The sequence below is a fragment of the Heteronotia binoei genome, chromosome 17 (assembly GCF_032191835.1).
Source record: "Heteronotia binoei isolate CCM8104 ecotype False Entrance Well chromosome 17, APGP_CSIRO_Hbin_v1, whole genome shotgun sequence".
Lineage (NCBI taxonomy): Eukaryota > Metazoa > Chordata > Lepidosauria > Squamata > Gekkonidae > Heteronotia > Heteronotia binoei.
In genome coordinates, this window is record NC_083239.1 from 19961409 (window position 1) to 19982083 (window position 20675).

General features: G+C 45.7%; 1 protein-coding gene across 1 annotated transcript in view; it reads right to left on the bottom strand.

Moving 5' to 3' along the window:
* Positions 1-20675, bottom strand: part of SPOCD1 (SPOC domain containing 1) — a 121014-nt gene that overhangs the window by 42198 nt on the left and 58141 nt on the right. Inside the window, exons 10-12 of the mRNA XM_060257907.1 lie at positions 12574-12699; positions 11573-11690; positions 10531-10672 (exon numbers count right to left, since the gene is read on the bottom strand). Of these exons, the coding sequence (XP_060113890.1) occupies positions 10531-10672; positions 11573-11690; positions 12574-12699 (386 nt within the window). The remainder of the gene's footprint in view (positions 1-10530; positions 10673-11572; positions 11691-12573; positions 12700-20675) is intronic.

Here is a 20675-nt window from a genome sequence, read left to right on the forward strand (position 1 = left end):
ATTTTGGCAGAACAGCTTAAACAACATTTGATAAACTTTATAAAGGAGGATCAAGCAGGGTTTCTTCCCAAAAGACAAATATGAGACAATATTAGAACTGTTGTAAATATTGTAAAATATTATGAAAGACATCCAGAAAAAGAAGTCGCATTATTCTTTGTAGATGCAGAGAAAGCATTTGACAATTTAAACTGGGTCTTTATGTTTGCAGTAATGGAAAAAATGGAGCTGGGAGAAAATTTTATAAGAATTATAAAAGCAATATACTCTGAACAAAACGACCCTTGGCACTTACCGTGAGGGGTCCTTCTCCTAAGAGGACAGGAGGACATCTTGGGTGTTTTCCCACCGTCCAATCAGGGAGGCAGGAATCTAAAAGATCTTCCCCTTCCTGTGGCTGTGGGAACCACCCTTCAGTTCGGGTGACTCCGAGAAGCAGTACAAAAAAAACCTATATCTAGTAAAAAAAGGAACTTCTCATGCAAACAGATAACGGTACGTCAGGTACAACTGCCTAAACGCGGCAGATTGAAATTCAAGGTAACCCCTAAAAAAGGAACGTAAGAGAGAAAAAACAGGCCCATGACAATGGACATAATTAGTAGAAAGTACCAGCAACAGGTGTAGACTAAAGGAGTAGGAACAGGCTGCCCAAGGTAGGGCGATAGATGGGAGGGCAAGATGTCCTCCTGTCCTCTTAGGAGAAGGACCCCTCACGGTAAGTGCCAAGGGTCGTTCTCCCTAAGAGGCGGAGGACATCTTGGGTGCTCCCAGAGCAGTATTGTTAAGCAGGGTGGGGTCGCCCTACTCGGGCAGGACGTGTTGAAGGATTCGCCTGCCGAAGGCGGCGTCTGCTGATGCGTAGCCATTCAGTTTATAGTGCCGGATAAAGGTGGATATTGAAGACCACGTAGCTGCCTTGCACACCTCCTCGACAGAGGCGTTCTTATTGAAGGCCGCGTTGGCCGCTGAACTCCTGGTCGAATGTGCCGTGATTCCTTGTGGAACTTTGAGGTGCAACGCCTTGTATGCCTCCGTTATGCACTGCTTGATTGCATAACTGATGGCAGACTTGGACATCTTCTGTCCCATTCTGGGTTCTGCCACATTGACAAACATGGCGTCAGATTTACGAAATGTCTCAGTCCTAATCAAGTAGATCTTGAGTGCCCTGCGCACGTCCAAGGTATGCCACGTGCGCTCCTTCGGGTGCTTGGGATCTGGACAAAACGATGGTAGGTTGATCTCCTGGCTCTGGTGGAATCTAGAGGAAATCTTCGGGCGGAAAGTGGGATCCGGGTACAGAACGACCTTGTCCTTATGAAATACGCAAAGCTCCTTCCTGACCGACAGCGCACCGATTTCCGAGATCCTCCTGGCCGAGGTTATTGCCACCAGGAAAATCGTCTTCATGCGCATTATCCTTAATGGTACAGACATTAATGGTTCGAAGGGTGGATTGGTTAGGGCCGAGAGCACCGTGTTCAGTCGCCAAGTTGGAAAGCGATGCGTTTGTGGTGGAGAGCTCAAGGAAGCCCCTCTAAGGAACCGCCGAAGGTGTGGATGGGATGACAGATGTACGCCGTCTACCTGCTGGAGAACTGATGCCAGGGCCGCGACCTGTCGTCTGAGAGTGGCAGGTTTCAGTCCGGATCGGAGGCCGTCTTGAAGAAATTGTAGGATCCTAGGGATCGTAGGCTGTAGCGGGTCCACCTGTTTTCTCCTACACCACCTGTGGAAGGCCTTCCAAGACGCGTTATAGATCCGTGTAGTGGATTCTCTTCTGGAAGCTAGAATTGTATTGGTCACATCACTAGAATAGCCTAGGTCCAGTAGTGATCTCCTCTCAACCTCCACGCGGTCAGACTCAGCCATTCGGGATGGGGGTGCCATACTGGTCCCTGCAATAGCATGTCTGGTTGAACTGGTAGGTGGAGAGGTTCTTCTACCGACATCTGCTGAATTGAAGAAAACCAAGGACGACGAGGCCACCAGGGTGCAACTAGTATGACCTCGGCCCCCAGCCGGCTGATCTTCCTGAGCAACTTGGGAATGACCGGTATCGGGGGAAAGGCGTATAGGAGATCCTGCGGCCATGGAGATGTTAAGGCGTCTGTGGCCTCCGCCCGACTGTGGTAGTACCTCGTGAAGAACCGAGGGAGCTGGTGATTCTGGTGAGACGCAAAGAGATCCAGTGAAGGTGGGCCGAAATGGTTCACTATCTTCAGAAACAAGGCCCTGTTGAGCGACCACTCCCCTGCTTGAATGCTCTCTCGACTGAGCCAGTCTGCTTGGACATTGCAGGCCCCCTTGATGTGCTCCGCTCTTATTGATTTTAAATGGAGTTCCGCCCATTCGAATAACTTCGCAGCCTCCTTGTAAAGGGAACTGGACCTGGACCCCCCTTGATTGTTTAAGTAGGCTTTCGCCGCTATATTGTCCGTTCGCACTAGCACGTGCTGTCCCGATACCTGGACCTGAAAGTAGAGTAGTGCCAATCGTATGGCCCGGAGCTCCAGAAGGTTGATTGGAAGAGTCGACTCCTTGGCTGACCACAGACCCTGTGTGGGAACCTCGTTGAGAGTAGCCCCCCAACCTGAGAGGCTGGCGTCTGAGAACAGTTGTAGTTCTCTCTCTGCGGCGTAGACTCTTCCCTGCCGAAGGTTGGTGGTCTTGGTCCACCACAGAAGACTCTCCTTGACCTTCATCGGTACCGTCAGTGAGATGGCACATCTCTCCATGATGCGGAGTTGATAGGGTCGTAGAAACATTTGCAACTGTCTGGTGTGATGGCGACCCCACTGTAATGCCTCGAGATTCGAGATCAGGAGACCCATGAGCCTTGCTAGTGTCAGGAGCGTTGATGATGACCCCTGAATCACCTGCTGTACCAGTGTCTTGGTCTTTGAGATCTTGTCCTCCGGAAGGAATATGGAGTTCAAGTTGGTGTCGATTATCATGCCCAGATGTTCCAGTTTCTGGGTCGGATGTAACTGGCTTTTGGATAGGTTTATTAAGAACCCGTGCTGTTGCAGGCAATTGACAGTGCGCTGGACGTCCAATTCCGCTTCCCTCCTCGACGAAGATCTTATCAACAGGTCGTCGAGATAGGGGTGCACGTGGATTCCCCTCTGTCTGAGGTGTGCTATCGGATTCACCAGGACCTTGGTGAACACCCGCGGTGCCGTCGCCAGGCCGAATGGAAGGGCCCTGAATTGGTAGTGCGATCTGTTCACGCAAAAACGAAGAAATCTGCGATGCGCGGGTAGGATCGGAATGTGCAAATAAGCCTCCGTTAGATCCAGTGATGCCATGTAATCTTGGTGATGTAGGGCTTCTGTAATGGACCTGATGGACTCCATTCTGAAGTGTCGAAGTTTGATGTTCTTGTTCAGGAATTTTAAGTCCAGGATCGCCCTCCAGTCCCCGTTCCTTTTGGGCACTGTAAAGAAGATCGAATAGACACCTTGACATCTCTGGTTCAAGGGAACTTGTTCTATAGCTGCGATCTCTAGGAGGTGGTCTATAGCCCTGAGGGTAACATTCCTCCGACCCGGGTTCGAGCGAAGAGGAGAAACGATAAAGCGGTCTGGGGGTGAGCGCTTGAATTCTATCGGGTAGCCCCGAGTAACAATGTCCAGAGTCCATGAGTCCGCCCGTGACTCCCTCCAGGCTTGATGGAAGTGAAGCAGGCGGCCCCCTACTGGGATGAGATCCCAGTCATGCCTTACTGGGCTTGGGGCCCTTCTCAAACTTGTCCGATCGGTTGGGCTGGTTCCTCTGGAATCGGGGGTTGGAGAAGTTCTTGCGGAAAGTTTGTTTGGATTGACTCCAGGATTGTCTTCTGTATTCTTGTTTAGGCTTGGAGAAGTTGGCTGTGTTACGAAAGGAACTAGAACCGAACCCCCGTCTGTCGGGGCGTCTCAGAAATTTTGGCATTGCTTTCTTCTTGTCTCGCGTCTCCACCAGGATCTTCTCCAGTGAGTCCCCGAATAGCTTCTCTCCTTGAAAGGGATAGCCTGACACAATGGATTTTGAGTGATTGTCGGCTGGCCACGCTCTCAGCCATAAGCCCCTTCTCGCGACGGTGTTAGCTGCCATCGCCCTGGCTGAGAACGAAAGGGAGTCCAGTGAGGCGTCCGCTGAGAACTCTGCTGCCCGCATGAGTCTGCTGGTGCCCTCCAGAATCCTCTTATCCGTGTCTGGTACGAGTTGTGCTAAGCGTCTGACCCACACTATTGCTGCTCTAGCCACAATAGAAGTAGCAGTAGTTGCCTTGATGGCCAGGGCTGTGGCCTCGTGGCTCCTCCGCAAGGCCAGGTCGATTTTCCTGTCCCAACTGTCGCGGACTGAACCCTGGCCGTCCTCAGCTAGCAACCCCTGGGACTGTAGGGCTGCCACGGGAGCATCGACCAGGGGAACCTGTAACATATCGTTAGCAAAAGAGGAAAGGGGGGGGAAGGAGTAGTGAAAGGAAGAAGAACTGGTGAGTGAACAAAGGGCTGCAGTATTTAGACAAGGGGTAAAGTAGAATAATTAGATTAGGATAGGAAGGAGAAGAAAAGGATCTGAGGAAAGTTTTTTTTTTTTTTTTTTTAAGAAATTAGTCTCTCTCCAAGAAAAAGAATAGGAGCCTATTCTAAACACTTGCTCTCCCTGTTGAGGCAGGAACAGAACTGAACTGAAGGGTGGTTCCCACAGCCACAGGAAGGGGAAGATCTTTTAGATTCCTGCCTCCCTGATTGGACGGTGGGAAAACACCCAAGATGTCCTCCGCCTCTTAGGGAGAATGCAAGGTTGTGTATAAATGCAGACCTTACAGAAGGTATGAAAGTCAGCAAAGGTACCAGACAAGGCTGTCCGCTTTCACCATTGTTGTTTATAATGACTCTTGAAATATTACTGATGCAGATCCAAGAGGAAAAAGAGATAGAAGGTCTAAGAATAAAAGGATTTACTTACAAATACAGAGTGTTTGCTGATGATATAATGTTTATAAATGAAAACCCCATACAAGTTATACCTTTGTTGTTAGCTAAAATACAAGAATATGGGGAGTTGGCAGGACTTTGTATTAACAGAGAAAAATCAAAAATTCTGCGTAAAAATATGCAGATGATTAAGCAACAAGAACTACAGAGACTAACGGGCTGTGAAGTTACTTCTAAGGTAAAGTACCTAGGGATAGAGATTACAATTAAAAATATTGACTTGTTTAAAAATAACTATGAGAAGTTATGGCATAAAATGGATGAAGACATGCTAAAATGGAACAAGCTTAATTTATCATTGCTGGGTAGAATAGCTGCAATTAAAATGAATATCTTACCAAGAATAATGCATTTGTTTCAAACTATTCCTATTGTGAAGGAGTGCAAACAATTTGATAAATGGCGAAGGAAAATCTCAGAATTTGTGTGGGCTGGGAAGAAACCAAGGATTAAAATTAAAATTTTGACTGATGCAAAAGAGAGAGGCGGATTTCAACTACCAGATTTAAAATTATATCATGAAGCAGTTTGTTTAGTGTGGATGAAAGAATGGATAACGTTGTTGAATAAAAAACTTTTGGCGCTGGAAGGTCACGGAAATAAATTTGGCTGGCACGCATATTTGTATTATGGAAAAAAGATGGATGTTTTTTTCTCTCTCAATTATATAAGAAGTAATTTACTAAATGCATGGATGAAATACAAGAAATATGGAGATGAGAGATAGTTATGGATAGTGCCAGCTGAAGTAATAAAAATAACGGCTAAGATAGGTGAAGAAAAGTGGTTGTCATATAATCAATTATTAAAAATACAAAGTGGCAAAATAGAACTGAAAACTGCTGAAGAGTTGAATCATAAATATGATTGGTTTCAAATGCAACAAATAAAGAGCTTGGTGGAGAATGATATTAAAACTGAAGGAATAAGGAAAGAGCAAACAGAAATGGAAAAAGTTCTGCTTGGAGACAATGATAAATTAATTTCAAAAGTATATAAATTCCTTCTACAATGGTCTACAGAAGATGAAGTAGTGAAATCTCAAATGATCAAATGGGCAATTAATGTAAATAAAGAAATACAGATGGAAACTTGGGAATATTTGTGGAAGAATTCTATGAAACTTTCAACATGTCAAAGTATTAAAGAAAACTGTTTTAAGATGATGTATAGATGGTATATGACTCCTAAAAAATTAGCAAAGATGAATAACAAGATGCCAAACAGATGCTGGAAATGTAAAAAAACATGAAGGTTCTTTCTACCATATGTGGTGGACTTGTGAAAGAGCAAAACAGTATTGGCATATGATTCAACAAGAAATTTCTAGGATATTGGGATATGAAGTAATGAAAGTTGCAGAGACTTTCTTATTGGGATTACAAATGGAAAAATTTCCAAAAGAAGATAGAACTTTAATCTGGTACTTGCTCTCAGCTGCTAGGACATTGTATGCGCAGTTGTGGAAGCAAGAAAAAATACCAGAGAAATGGGATTGGATTATAAAAGTTATGACATGGAGTGAAATGGACAAACTAACAAGAATATTAAGAGACTATGATTTAGAAGTTTTTAAGACGGAGTGGAAAAAGTTTTAAAAAGATATATAGAAAAAGAGTGGAAAATAAAAGGACATTGGACAATTTTTGATAATAATTAAGTTTTAAAAAGAATATAAATTTTTGTTTTAATAGTTAAGGGTACCTTTAATATTTTTTTTAAGTAAATAACACTGGCGGGGGTCAAGTAACGGGGGGAGGGATGGATGGAAAGTAATATATGGGGTAGATAAAAGAAATTTTTAAAGATGTAAGATATAGATTTATTACCATATGTTACTAATAAAAATTGTTTTACCACAAAAAAAGAACACAAAGATTTTTTTTTACTTTATGTACAAACATGTTTAAAACTCTTGCAGTTTTTGTTTAAAATGGAAAGGTGGAGGGAATAGTGGGATTTGGCTATGCAATTTTAAAAAATAAAACCTCAAGAAAAAGCACAAGGATCATGGCAGAAACTAAAAATATAAAATGCTCTGAGCCTATGGCTGGGCATTGCAAGCTTCTCCCCACCCCCCAATTTTACTCAGATTGGCAATAGCTCTCCAGTGTATTATCCCCCTTTGACTGTGGGTTCCCAAGTTAGAGTACTCACTAGGCACCAGTTCTCAGGTCCATTCAGCAGAGATAAGAACATAAGAACATAAGAGAAGCCATGTTGGATCAGGCCAACGGTCCATCAAGTCCAACACTCTGTGTCACACAGTGGCAAAAAATGTTATATACACACATACACTGTGGCTAATAGCCACTGATGGACCTGTGCTCCATATTTTTATCTAAACCCTTCTTGAAGGTGGCTATACTTGTGGCCGCCACCACCTCCTGTGGCAGTGAATTCCACATGTTAATCACCCTTTGGGTGAAGAAGTACTTCCTTTTATCCGTTTTAACCTGTCTGCTCAGCAATTTCATCGAATGCCCACGAGTTCTTGTATTGTGAGAAAGGGAGAAAAGTACTTCTTTCTCTACTTTCTCCATCCCATGCATTATCTTGTAAACCTCTATCATGTCACCCCGCAGTCGACGTTTCTCCAAGCTAAAGAGTCCCAAGCGTTTCAACCTTTCTTCATAGGGAAGATAAACTGGCCCAAAGCATCAACCCTTTACATGAAAGGACACAACTTCAGGAAGCAACAGTTTCAGCTGGCCACAAGAACCATGGAAAGCGAAACTGAGTTGCACTTCACCAAAACACACAGCAGCACAAACAAAGTTGCAAGGAAAACATGGAAAGGATTTTCTATTAAGGTTGCTGGGCCCAGATAGACCTTAATGGAAAATCCATTCTGCAATTTATTTGAAGCTTTGCAAGCCCAGAAGTACTTCCTGCTAGGGATGTGCCAAAAAAAAAAAAATTCGGATTGACACGGATTCGGAAGTATACGGGGGGGGGGGGATTCGTAATCCCCATATACTCCTGAATACCACATTCAGAATAGCCGCATATACGGTAGATGCACGGCTATTACCGAATATACGGCCCTATTATACCCTATGGGCCATTGAAATCAATGGCAAATAGGGTATATTTGAAGCTGCATGGAGGGGAGGGGGTTTGAGATAGAGCCCCCAAATTTGCAAGGGACCTGCAGGGGACTCTCCCCTCCAAGCCCCCCAAGTCCCAAAAAGATTGGGCCAGGGGATCCCATTCCAGGGGCACCCAAAGAGGGTGCCCCTATTCCATCATTATACCCTATGGGCCATTGAAATCAATGGCAACATAAGGCATAATTAGAGGCTACTGGGGGGCAGGGGGTTTGAGGGAGAGCCCCCAAATTTGCAGGGGACCTGCAGGGGACTCTCCCCTCCAACCCCCCCCCCCCCAAGTCCCAAAAAGATTGGGCCAGGGGGTCCCTGTCTTTGGGCTCCCCAAAAGGCCCATTGCTAACAATGATGGGGAAAGCCCAATTAGCCACTTCCTCACTGTAATTGTCGTGGGAAAAGTGGATCTGGGGAGCAGGGGGTTTTGAGGAGAGCCCCCCAAACTGCTGTGCAGCTTCAGGGCACTGTCCCACACAAAACCCACAAGGCCAAAAAAAATTGGACCAGGGGGTCCAATTCCTGGGGCACCCAAAGCCAAACCTAACCACATCAGAGAATCTCTATCACCCAAATGCACATCCCTCTATCTACTCTAACCCTGCAGGGCAGGCCTGGAAGCAATATAAAACCCAGTTGCCAACGTCACTGCCACACAAAACACAATCTGCTCAAGGTCTGCTCTGCAGACCTGGCTGCAGCAAACCCAGATGCCAGCTCTCCAGCCCTGCCCCAAACAACACGGGGAGAGCTGGCCAGACACAACAAACCTGCTGGTTCTGGGTCTCTCACCCAGGTGCCAGCTTTCCTGCCACAGAACACACAATCTACAGATGCCAGCTCTCCAGCCCTGCCCCAAACAACATGGGGAGAGCTGGCCAACCACAAAAAACCTGCTGGTTCTGGGTCTCTCACCCAGGTGCCAGCTTCCCTGCCACAGAACACACAATCTACTCTATAAAAACAAGAAAGTGACCCAGCCCACACACACCCTCACCAACTCCCACACCAAGCAGAGGCAATTTAAAAAAACCAAAACAAAACCAGCAGAATCACAAAAGGCCAAGTGTTAAACCCAAAAGAACCCAAAGAAAAGAGTAACAGCAGCAGCACAACACAGCAGCAACAAATCAAACACTGAATACTTTTAAAACAGTAAAAAATTAACTTTTAACAATACAGGAACTTTGCCACCCCCTCCCCCCCAAAAAAACCCTTCACCCTAACCCCAAGAAATCCAAGCCACCCAAATCAGGAGAAGTAAAAGGACACTGCACTTTTAAAAGTCCTCTCACTAAATTAAGATATGGGCAAATTGGCAAACCCCCCCACCCCAGGCCCCCTTCCCAAGCAGAAACCCCCAAATAAGCTACCCCACCACCACCACCACCCAAATCTGGTTAAGTAAAGGGACTCTAAGTCTTTAAAAAAGTCCTTTTACCAACAATAAATAAAAACAAGAACCCCAAGAGTGTCTTACCTTGTCTTCTCTAGTCCAGGGAAGTCTGGTAACTTGGTAAGGCTGAGTGAGAGAGCTGCAAGCAGCAGTTTAAGACAAGGGGCAGCCAGCCCTTTGCACAATCTCTCACACACAACAGCAATGGAGGAGTTAATCCAGCCAGGAAGGAAGACTCCTTAAAAAGCCCTTCAAAGCATGCATTTGCAATGCATTTTGCAAATGCATGCTTTGGATTGGCTGCTGGGGCTCCTCTTCCCCCTCTCCCCCCTCCCTGATCCCAGGGAGAGGCGGGAAGAGGCCACTAAAGGCGCCAGAGTAGGCAAGCAGCTCCTTTGAAGCTGCAGACAGCCTTTTGAATTGACAGCCGCATACTTACGAATAGCTATTCGTAAGTATGCGGCGAGCCGTATTCGGCTGCCGTATAATGGGCGCCTATGGGGATCGGCTTCAGCCTATTCCGCATACAGCCGAATCAGTGTTGATTCGGCTGTAAATACGGTTCGGCCGAACCGAATGCACATCCCTACTTCCTGCTTCAGCCAGCAAAGACAAGACAGAAGGAGCTGGGAACTTTGGCAGCCTCGGAGCGTCAAAGGGGGAGAATGGCGGGGGGAGGGGGAAAGAGCCACAGGCCTGATTAAAGTCCTGGGTGGGCCAGTTCTGCCTCACAGGCCACACATTTGACATCCCTGTTCTATGTCTTAATGGAATTTTTCATTTGTATCTTTTCTTTTGAAGTAAACATACGGTAAAAAATTTCCCTGTTCTAGAGTTTCCTCCAGCACTGCACAGAGTGAAAATCACAGTGGACAGCTGAACTGATGCTATGTTGAACAGTTAGCAGCGGGCCACTTTCAGGCATCTTGCAATAGTGTGTGTGTGTTTAAAAGTTTGTTTTTAAATAATTCCATTATTTTCAGAGATTTTGTCTTCCCTGCTAAAGTTCACAGAGCTGAGAGGTATAAACCAGACAGACCTGTCTTCCTGAAACCGTCTTTCTCCTCCACCTGAATAGATGGTGTTTGACTGCAAATATTTAGAGACATTTGTTTTCTGTTTTAAAATACACTTGTATGTAGGTGGTTTAAATCCTCCTTCACTGTCAGCAGCCATCTGTCCTGTAAAGTCAGAAGGAACAGATCTTATTTATATTTTGTTTCACTTAAAAGAGTCTAGATCAACTATGCAGAAACTGTGCTGTCGATAATCAAATTCAAGTGACAGCTCTTGGATTTTATAGACTTAAATTTGGGATTAAAAGTTATTTTTCCAGTCAGATTCTGTAAGTGTCAATCATCATCCAGAGTTTGAAATAATGCTGTCACCTCCACCAGCAATACCTGCTCACTTCAGAAAAGATGCTCAAAACAGTGCAGCATCTTCAGCCAAACCTCTTGCTAAGCAAACTGGCCTCATGTCTGGATGAATACAGACACAACCCCTCTGGCAGCTTCTCCTGCATACACCATGCTGAAATAAATAACAGGAGCTGGGCCAAAGCCCAAGGGTCTCTCATTCATTTTGGTGAGTGTTCATTGGAAAAGATCCCACTGCTATCTGTGCTTGCTAAAATCCTTATCCCGAGAGCCTTAAGCTTCTCATTCAGACCCTCTTGGTACAAAATTCAGTGGGCACTGGGGTGATGCCTTATGCCAGGTTGCACCATTCATTGATCTAGTTCAGTCCCGTCCATCATGACTGGAAGAGCTCCTCGGGGTCTCTGGCAGAGAACACCTGCTACCTGAAATCCTTTAACAGGAGATACCGAGGTTGACTCCAGACTTCTGCAGGCAAACAATGCCACCCCTTCCTCTTTTTTCAGCCCAACATTACTTCAGTAGCACTGATTAAGTATAACCTTAACTATGAGTTATGACAAAGCAACTAACTGTATTCCTCACATACACCTTTCACTAAATTCATAGTGGAAAATACAACTTATTTCCACAAGGCATTGGGAAACGTTTTGAGAGATGTCCAAGGATAAACCACCAAATGCCTTGCCCATCCCGGCTTACCAGTGTCCCTCAAGCAGTCAAAATCTGACATGTGACTTTTGTGGTTATTTCTAGAGTCCTTCATAGATGCTGCAGGAGCTTCAAGATGAGAGTTCTCATCTTCAGGCAACTGTGATCCCTTGGAGAGAGGGGAAAAAAGCAAAGTAATAAGTTACTATACCCTTAACGTTCAGCCCCACAGATTAAGATTGACCCACCAATTGATTAACCCTTGCTTAAATTGATTAGGTTACTGATGAAACCAATTAAGGCTTGCAACTAGTAGCTTTACTTCTAGTGCTTAATCTTTCAGATGCCACGCCAAACCATTTCCTTTTACCCACGCTTTTAAGGAAAGGGCTGATTTGGTTTTCAAATGACTTTTTTTAGCAGGTGGTTCATTTTTAACAATTTCCATGCTCTTTTATGATTTTATGTTTTATTTATAAACTGCCCTGAGCAGGTAGGTTCTCTGGAGAGGAGCAGATATGTTTTCTGAATAAACAGATTGCAGAGGCCCCCATTTCCAGGTTCTGGCCAACATCTACTGGAATGTTCTGTAGCCCTTAGAGCCAGTCCAAAGTAGGGGTGATGAAATAATCAACACGAACTCTAAAAGAGTGCAATGTGATATATACTGTTAGTTCTCATGCTTCCCCCCCCCCCCCTCAGGATCCTGAATCTGCTATACAGGCATAGTCTTTTCTTTTCTCTTTGCCTTTTAGCACAATTAAGGAAAACATCATGAAGAGTGGGATAGAGATGCAAGGCCTTGCACGCTTGCGTTGCTGCTGCATCTAAAGCAGTCAGTTGTGTTTAGGCAGTAGAAAGGGGAACAGTTATTTCATTGCCACCACTCCTCACCAGCACATTGTGCAGAACTTTTGAGTGCCAAAGACTGGCCATTATGGCACCTGAATGACAGCTCCCAGCAAGTCAGCTGATCTCAGGAGCCAACCTAACATTCACCTTGAATAAGAGATCTGTATACCATAGCCAGCTTGAATGCTGCACCTACTCACAGATATTTCTTGGAACATCAAATCCTCGTCTGTATCTCTGTCTATCTCTATGATTCCTTTGTGAGTGAATTTTGTGAGGCAACACCTCGGCGCTTCTCGTTCTTCTTTCTCTATAACTTCTAGTGCCTGCAAGGAGCACGGTGAAAGTCAAGGTTAACTCCAGGTAGGTGCCTCACATGCAGGAGGTGTTTTGTAGAAAAAGAGGTGTCAGAGCTCATTAGCATAGCTCATTTGCATATACCACACCCACTTTCTAAAAACACTTGGTGGATGCCAGGAAATGCCGGCGGGCACCTTGTTGGGAACCCCTGACTCATTTAATGGAAATAGATCCAAATAGGGAGCCGTGTTGGTTTGAAGTAGTAGAACAAAATAGGAGTCAATTGCACCTTTAAGACCAACTTAGTTTTATTCAGAACATAAGCTTCCGTGTGCATGCACACTTCTTCAGACGAGGAACAAGGTACAGTAAGCAGAGTCACATATAGCTGGTGGGGTTTGGAATGCAAAGTGGTACAAAGTTAAAAACCAATAGCAGAATAGTAAAATTAACAAATTCAGAAAACCTTTGATCTGGGTCATATTAGCATGGGAAACCATAAAACAGTAACATGTCAGAATGTGAGAATGCCTGTAATAGCAATAGAATAATTATCAGGCATTCTCACATTCTGACATGTTACTGTTTTATGGTTTCCCACACTAATGCGACCCAGATCAAAGGTTTTCTGAATTAGTTAATTTCACTATTCTGCTATTGGTTTTTAACTTTATACCACTTTGCATTCCAAACCCCACCAGCTATATGTGGCTCTGCTTACTGTACCTCATTCCTCGTCTGAAGAAGTGTGCATGCACACGAAAGCTTACGTTCTGAATAAAACTAAGTTGGTCTTAAAGGTGCAATTGACTCCTATTTTGTTCATTTAATGGAAGGATAACAGAATTTTACTAAGCCTGACACTACAAGCTTATTGGGAGCAGAACGGAATGCCACTGTGATAAAAGGAAATAAGAATCCTGTCATTTGATTTGTGTATGAGTGCCAGATAGGGTTGCCAACCACCAGATGGTGGCTGAAGATCTCCTGCTATTGTAACTGATCTCCAGGTGATAAGAGATCAGTTTACCTGGATAAAATGGCTACAGCAAGATGGGCTCTATGGCAGTATAACTTACTGAGATACCTCCTCTCCCAAGCCCCATTCTCCTCTGGCTCCACCCCAAAAAAATCTCCAGGTATTTCCCAACCCAGAGCAGGCAATCCTAGTGCCAGAGCTTTTCTTTCTCATCCAACAGTTAACGCAGCTAAAATGTCTAACCAGTACAAAGAAGTTGTTAGAACTGAGCACTAAGAAGCTGCTATCTTAAGAACATTTTACTGAGAGTATGAATAGTATGGAACTTTCTTCTGAGTTGGCTTTTATAGAATGGACCTGAAGCTGAGCAGGTAAGGGTTGCTTTAACAGTTCATAAAATAGAGAGCTGACAGATGTGACCCACTGAGGAGATATCCTTTGGCCTCTTTTAGGATTGCCATAGTCCACAAATAGATGTGGGCCCTTATGGAAAGGACAAGTTCTTGTTAGGCAGAAAGACAATGCCCTGCAAACATCAAGAGTATGAAATGCTTGCTGATCTTCATCCATTGGTTGTGGAAAGAAGGTGGGTAGAATCGTAGGTTGCAATAGGTAAAACGAAGAGATCACCTTTGGCAAAAAGAAGGGCCAGGACGCAATACAACTTTCTTCCCATAGAAGACAGTACAGAGGGCATTCAACTGGAAAGCCCACAGGTTGCTTGCTCTCTTTGCTGAAGCAACTGCGGCAATCTTCCAAGAGAGAAGGTGAAGTGCTGTAGACACCACTTATTTTAATGGTTTGCCCATCAATTTAGTCAGAACAGGCTCCAGTGAGGAACAAGAGGTTTCACTGGAGGATGAAGGCATAGTGTATCCTTAAAAGAAAGCCTTGGTGATGTGATGTGAACGACCCTTGGCACTTACCGTGAGGGGTCCTTCTCCTAAAAGGATAGGAGGACACCTTGGGTGTTTCCCACCGTCCAATCAGGGAGGCAGGAATCTAAAATCTTCCTCTTCCTGTGGCTGTGGGAAGCACCCTCTTGCTCAGTTCGGGTGACTCCGAGAAGCAGTATGGACAACTTAACCTATATATAAACAGTAAAACTGCAACTTTAAGGCAAAAAATATTGCTATGAAACAACTGATGTAAAGAGAAACGGCAGGCCACAGTCCTGACCTAACAAAACATTGGAAATTTGATGTTAGAGAAAAGAGAGGAGAAAATAACACTCCACAGATAGGGCGATAGAAAGGGAGGGCAAGATGTCCTCCTATCCTCTTAGGAGAAGGACCCCTCACGGTAAGTGCCAAGGGTCGTTCTCCCTAAGAGGCGGAGGACATCTTGGGTGCTCCCAGAGCAGTGTGTTAGTCAGGGAGGGATCGCCCTAATCCGACAGCACATGCTGTAATATTCGTCTGCCGAAGGCTGCACCCGCAGAGGCATAAGCATTTAACTTGTAATGACTAATGAACGTGGAAATAGAGGACCACGTGGCTGCTTTACAAACTTCCTCAACCGAGGCGTTCCTCTCAAAGGCCGCGTTGGTTGCCGCACTTCTTGTCGAATGAGCAGTAATCCCAGTGGGTACTTTGAGACGCATTGCTTTGTAAGCCTCTGCTATACACTGTTTAATGGCATAACTTATTGCCGCTTTGGACATTTTCTGGCCCAGTCTGGGCGATGCTATATTGATGAACATAGAATCTGACTTGCGAATTTGTTCAGTTCTGATCAGGTAAATCTTGATTGCTCTGTGCACATCAAGCGTATGCCATACTCGCTCCTTGGGATGCTTGGGGTTTGGGCAAAAGGATGGTAAGTTGATTTCCTGGTTTTTATGAAATTTAGAAGAAACCTTCGGCTGAAAAGTGGGGTCTGTGTAGAGGACCACCTTATCCTTGTGAAATACACATAACTCTCGCTTAACAGATAGAGCCCCGAGCTCGGAAATCCTTCTGGCCGATGTTACTGCCATCAGAAAGATAACCTTCATACGCAGCATCTTCAAAGGAACCGACATTAGAGGCTCGAATGGTGGGTTGGTTAAAGCTGAGAGTACTGGATTTAGTCGCCATGTAGGAAAACGGTGAATTTGAGGGGGAGAAGTTAGTGAAGCTCCTCTAAGAAAACGGCGAATGTTGGATGAGATGATAACTTGAACCCCTCCACCTGCTGAAGCACGGATGATATGGCTGCCAACTGACGTCGAAGTGTAGCTGGTTTAAGACCCGAACGTAAACCATCCTGGAGAAACTGAAGGATCTTCGGAATAGTAGGCTGTAATGGGTCCACGTCCTTTCTCCAACACCATCTGTGGAAGGCTTTCCATGAGGCGTTGTATATCTGCATAGTGGAATCTTTTCTGGAGGCTAAAATAGTGCTTGCTACCTCCGTTGTATAACCCAGATCTAGCAACGATCTCCTCTCAACCTCCACACGGTCAATCGCAGCCAGTCGGGATGTGGATGCCACACTGACCCCTGTGATAGTGCGTCTGGCCACATTGGTAGATGGAGTGGTTCCATTATTGACATCTGGTGGATTGATGAAAACCAAGGACATCGAGGCCACCAGGGAGCAACCAGTAAGACCTCGGCTCTCAGTAGATTGACTCTTCTGAGTAGTTTTGGAATGACAGGAATCGGAGGAAAGGCGTAAAGAAGACCTTGAGGCCACGGGGATGTTAGAGCGTCTGTGAACTCTGCCTGTCTGTGGAAGAATCTCATGAAGAACCTTGGAAGTTGGTGATTTTGACTCGATGCAAACAGATCCAGGATCGGTAGACCGATCGACTGCGGGGTGACATGATAGAGGTTTACAAGACAATGCATGGGATGGAGAAAGTAGAGAAAGAAGTACTTTTCTCCCTTTCTCACAGTACAAGAACTTGTGGCCATTCGATGAAATTGCTGAGCAGACAGGTTAAAACGGATAAAAGGAAGTACTTCTTCACCCAAAGGGTGATTAACATGTGGAATTCACTGCCACAGGAGGTGGTGGCGGCCACAAGCATAGCCACCTTCAAGAGGGGTTTAGATAAAAATATGGAGCAGAGGTCCATCAGTGGCTATTAGCCACAGTGTGTGTGTGTGTGTGTGTATATATATATATATATATATATATATATATATATATATATATATATATATTTTGCCACTGTGTGACACAGAGTGTTGGACTGGATGGGCCATTGGCTTGATCTAACACGGCTTCTCTTATGTTGGACATCTTGTAAGGCGCTCCTCCTCGATGATGACCTTATCAACAAGTCGTCGAGATACGGATGTACATGTATCATGTTGTCTCAAAAGAGCTATTATGTTCACCAGTACTTTGGTGAACACCCTGGGTGTTGTTGCCAGGCCGAAGGGCAGAGCCCTGAATTGGAAGTGCGATCCGTTCATGCAGAAGCGAAGGAACTTACAGTGTGCCAGCAGAATCAGGATGTGCAGGTATGCTACTGTTAGGTCCAAGGATGTCATGTAGTCCTGATGATGAAGAGCTTCCGTTATGGATTTGATGGACTCCATACAAAAATGGCGGAGTTTGATGGCCCTGTTCAGAAACTTCAAATCCAGAATTGCTCTCCAGTCCCCGTTTTTCTTGGGAACCGTGAAAAAAATCGAATAGACACCTTGACATCTCTGATTCCGTGGTACTGGCTCTATTGCCGCGTACTCCAATAGATGACGAATTGCTTTGAAGGTGATGTCTCTCCTGGTTGGGTTTGAATGAAAAGGGGATATAAGGAAGCGATCTGGGGGAGTTCTCTTGAACTCTATGGCATATCCCTGAGAGACAATTTCTAAAGTCCAAGAATCAGCTTGTGAGGTCGCCCAAACCTGATGAAAATGTAGAAGGTGACCCCCAAAGGGAATGGAAGTCCAGTCAGGCTTTATTGGACTTGGGGTCCCTGTCTGGCTTATCCGATATGTCGGGCTGGTGCCTCTGGAATCTTGGGTTATTAAAATTCTTGCAAAAGTTTTGTCTGGGCTGCCCCCAGGATGATTTTCGAAAGTCCTGTTTTGGCTTGGAGTTGTTGTTGGTTAAAGCTCGAAAGGAGCTGGATCCGAAGCATTTGCTATCTGGACGCCTTCTTCTTGTCATGTGTCTCCACCAGGATCTTGTCTAGAGCGTCTCCAAACAACTTCTCACCCTGAAAGGGATAGGAAGAAACTATTGACTTAGAATGAATGTCCGCTGGCCAGGCACGAAGCCACAGCCCCCTTCTCGCTACTGCTGATGATGCCATTGCTCTGGCGGAGAAGGTAAGCGTATCCAAGGAAGCATCTGCAGAAAACTCGGCAGCCCTAAGGAGCCTGTTGGTGCCCTCAAGAATCCTCCTGTCTGTGTTGGGGAGTAGTTGGGTTAGGCGTTGAACCCAAACAATTGCCGCCCGAGAAACAATAGAGTTTGTGGCTGCTGCCTTAATTGCTAAGGCCATGGCCTTGTGGTTCCTTTTCAGAGCTAAGTCGATCTTTCTGTCCCAGCTGTCTCGAACTGAGCCATGTCCGTCTTCAGACAGGAGTCCATGTGACTGTAGGGCCGACACTGGCGCATCAACCAACGGTACCTGAAGCATGTCATTGGCAAAGGAAGGCAATGCATACAATTTCTTAATGAAACCTGGCACCTGACGATTAGCACTTGGCTTTGCCCACTCCGCCTTCAACTGGCGTTCGAAAAACTCAGGGAAAGGAAAGACCTTATCCGTGGATCGGTACCGAGGGAAGAACTCCGTGTTCCCCTTAGGTTTGTTCTTAGGGTTAGTTAGAGGGCAGCTGGCCTCCTGCTCTTCAGGTGATTCATAGAGGTCTAAAGCTGCCAGTATTTTAGCTAAGAGGGGTTGGTACTCCTCTGCTTTAAAAAATCTTAAGGAAGGTTCTGGACCTGTACAGCTTTCTATCTCCTCATCTGAAATAAACTCGCCCTCCTCCCGATCCTCCCTCTCAGAGTCCTCTGACTGATCCACCTCAGGTGATCTCTCCCTCCCTGAACATTCACTTGCTAGGGTCTTCTTCTGTGCCTTGGTGAGCCAGGCACAACTTTTGGGTCTCTTTGGAGAGGGGGACCTGGAAGATAGTGAGAGCTTAGAGCATAAGATCTCTTATGAGTTGCTGCTCTAACTGCACTGTCTACAGTCTGTTTAATGCACTCTAAAAAATCATAAGCAAAAGAAGGAGAAGATCCCATTGTGGGTACGTTACCCTGCTCCCCAAGGGGCTGAGAGGACTGTGCAGTCTCTTGGAGGCCGTGACCAAAGTCTCCTGGCTGGAAGGTGGCCTCTGGGTGTCCTTGCTGCTCAGCGCAGGACTGCCGCCGACTGGGCCCGCTTCGCGCCATTTTTCGCGCTTCAAAATGGCCGTCGGGAGAATAAAGTGCAGCGCGTGCTTCTTCTGTGGCCGAAGACGACCAGCGCCGCTTTCTGCCGCTCGCCGGTGGCCCGCCCCTACAGGGCATGTTGCCGGTAGCCGCCGCAAGCCCAAGGGTCATGATGGCTCTGGAGGATCCCCGCTCTTCGGCCCCGCACCAGGCATCTAACGTGGGGTCGTCCATAAAGTCGGCCCTGGGACGGCACTGCATCCCGCCTTTCTTCGCGCCGCAGCTTTTTCTTAAAGGAGCCTGGGCCGTTTTGGCGCTCCTTTCCTCCGACGCTGAGGCAGAGGAACAATTTTAAAGAGAGAAGGCAGAAAAAGCGGGGAGGAAGAAAGGTGTTAGTTACAGAGAGAATTTACAGAAAAAGAAGAAGAGGAAGGGGGTTTTTTTATAGTAAGAGTAATAATATGAGGAAAAAGGGATAGGAGCCTATCCTAAAGCTTGCTCTCGCTGTCGAGGCAGGAAATGAACTGAGCAAGAGGGTGGTTCCCACAGCCACAGGAAGATTTTAGATTCCTGCCTCCCTGATTGGATGGTGGGAAACACCCAAGATGTCCTCTGCCTCTTAGGGAGAAAAAGAGTACTACCCTCTACCAAGTAATGGTGGGCAGAGACTGACACCAAATGGACTTTCAGTGATGAAAAACTGAGTCTAGAATCACTAGGAGAGACCAGGTATGATAGAACGCCAGGAAGCGGGGGCTTCCTAGGGTCTATTTGCCAACTGAATGCATAGACAGAGAAATGCTTCTATTTAGCTTCATAGGTACAATGACTGGTTGGTTTCCATGGATCAAGCAGGACATGTTGAACCTCAGGAGGAAAGGCTATGGGGATATTTTCCAGGCACTCAACTGGAATAGAGTGGGACTGTAGGGCAGTCCCTGTTGTGAAAGAAGGTCAGGCTGTGGGAGAACTGAAGTAGATGTGGAAACCATGGTTGTCTGGGCCTCCAGGGTGTCCTTAGAATGCAACTAAAAAATTTTTTTGTAGATACAAGAAGATGGAAGATAGAGATGAGAAAAAGCAACTAAGATCATCAGGAAAAAAGGGCCGAAGAAGCTAAAAGAAGAAACGCTGCAAGGTGTAAACGACATGGTGGTCAAGAAGAAACTGAGTGGGAGCAGGGGGTTCTCCTGCCAGGAGCTAGATGTTGTATTCTCCAAGGTCAGGTTCATACGCAGGCTAAAAACCAAGTGTGGGATTGCACAAAGAACACAAAGATCATGTTGCACCAATGAGAAACGTATATTTATTTCCTCAGTTTATACCTTGCCTTTCTCTCCCAATGGGGACCAAAACAGCTTACACTGTTCTCCTCACCTCCATGATATCTTCACAAGAACCCTGAGAACTAGGTTAGGCCAAGTGTGACTGGCCCAAGACCACCCAGTAAACTTCCACAGAAGAGTTGGATTGGAACCTGGATCTTCCTGACCAGCACTCCAGCCACTACATCACACTTTTTATCCCAGGGAGCCAGTATTAGCTCAATTGAAAAAGTAACACACCCAGTGGCAAACATGAATTGGGTACCTCTTTAACACATGAAACAGTTCTAAAATAAGGATACAGTTTTTTAAAATGACATTTCAAGGACTTTGCACAGGCCAAAAAAACCCATGGCTGCTAAGTTTCTGTCTA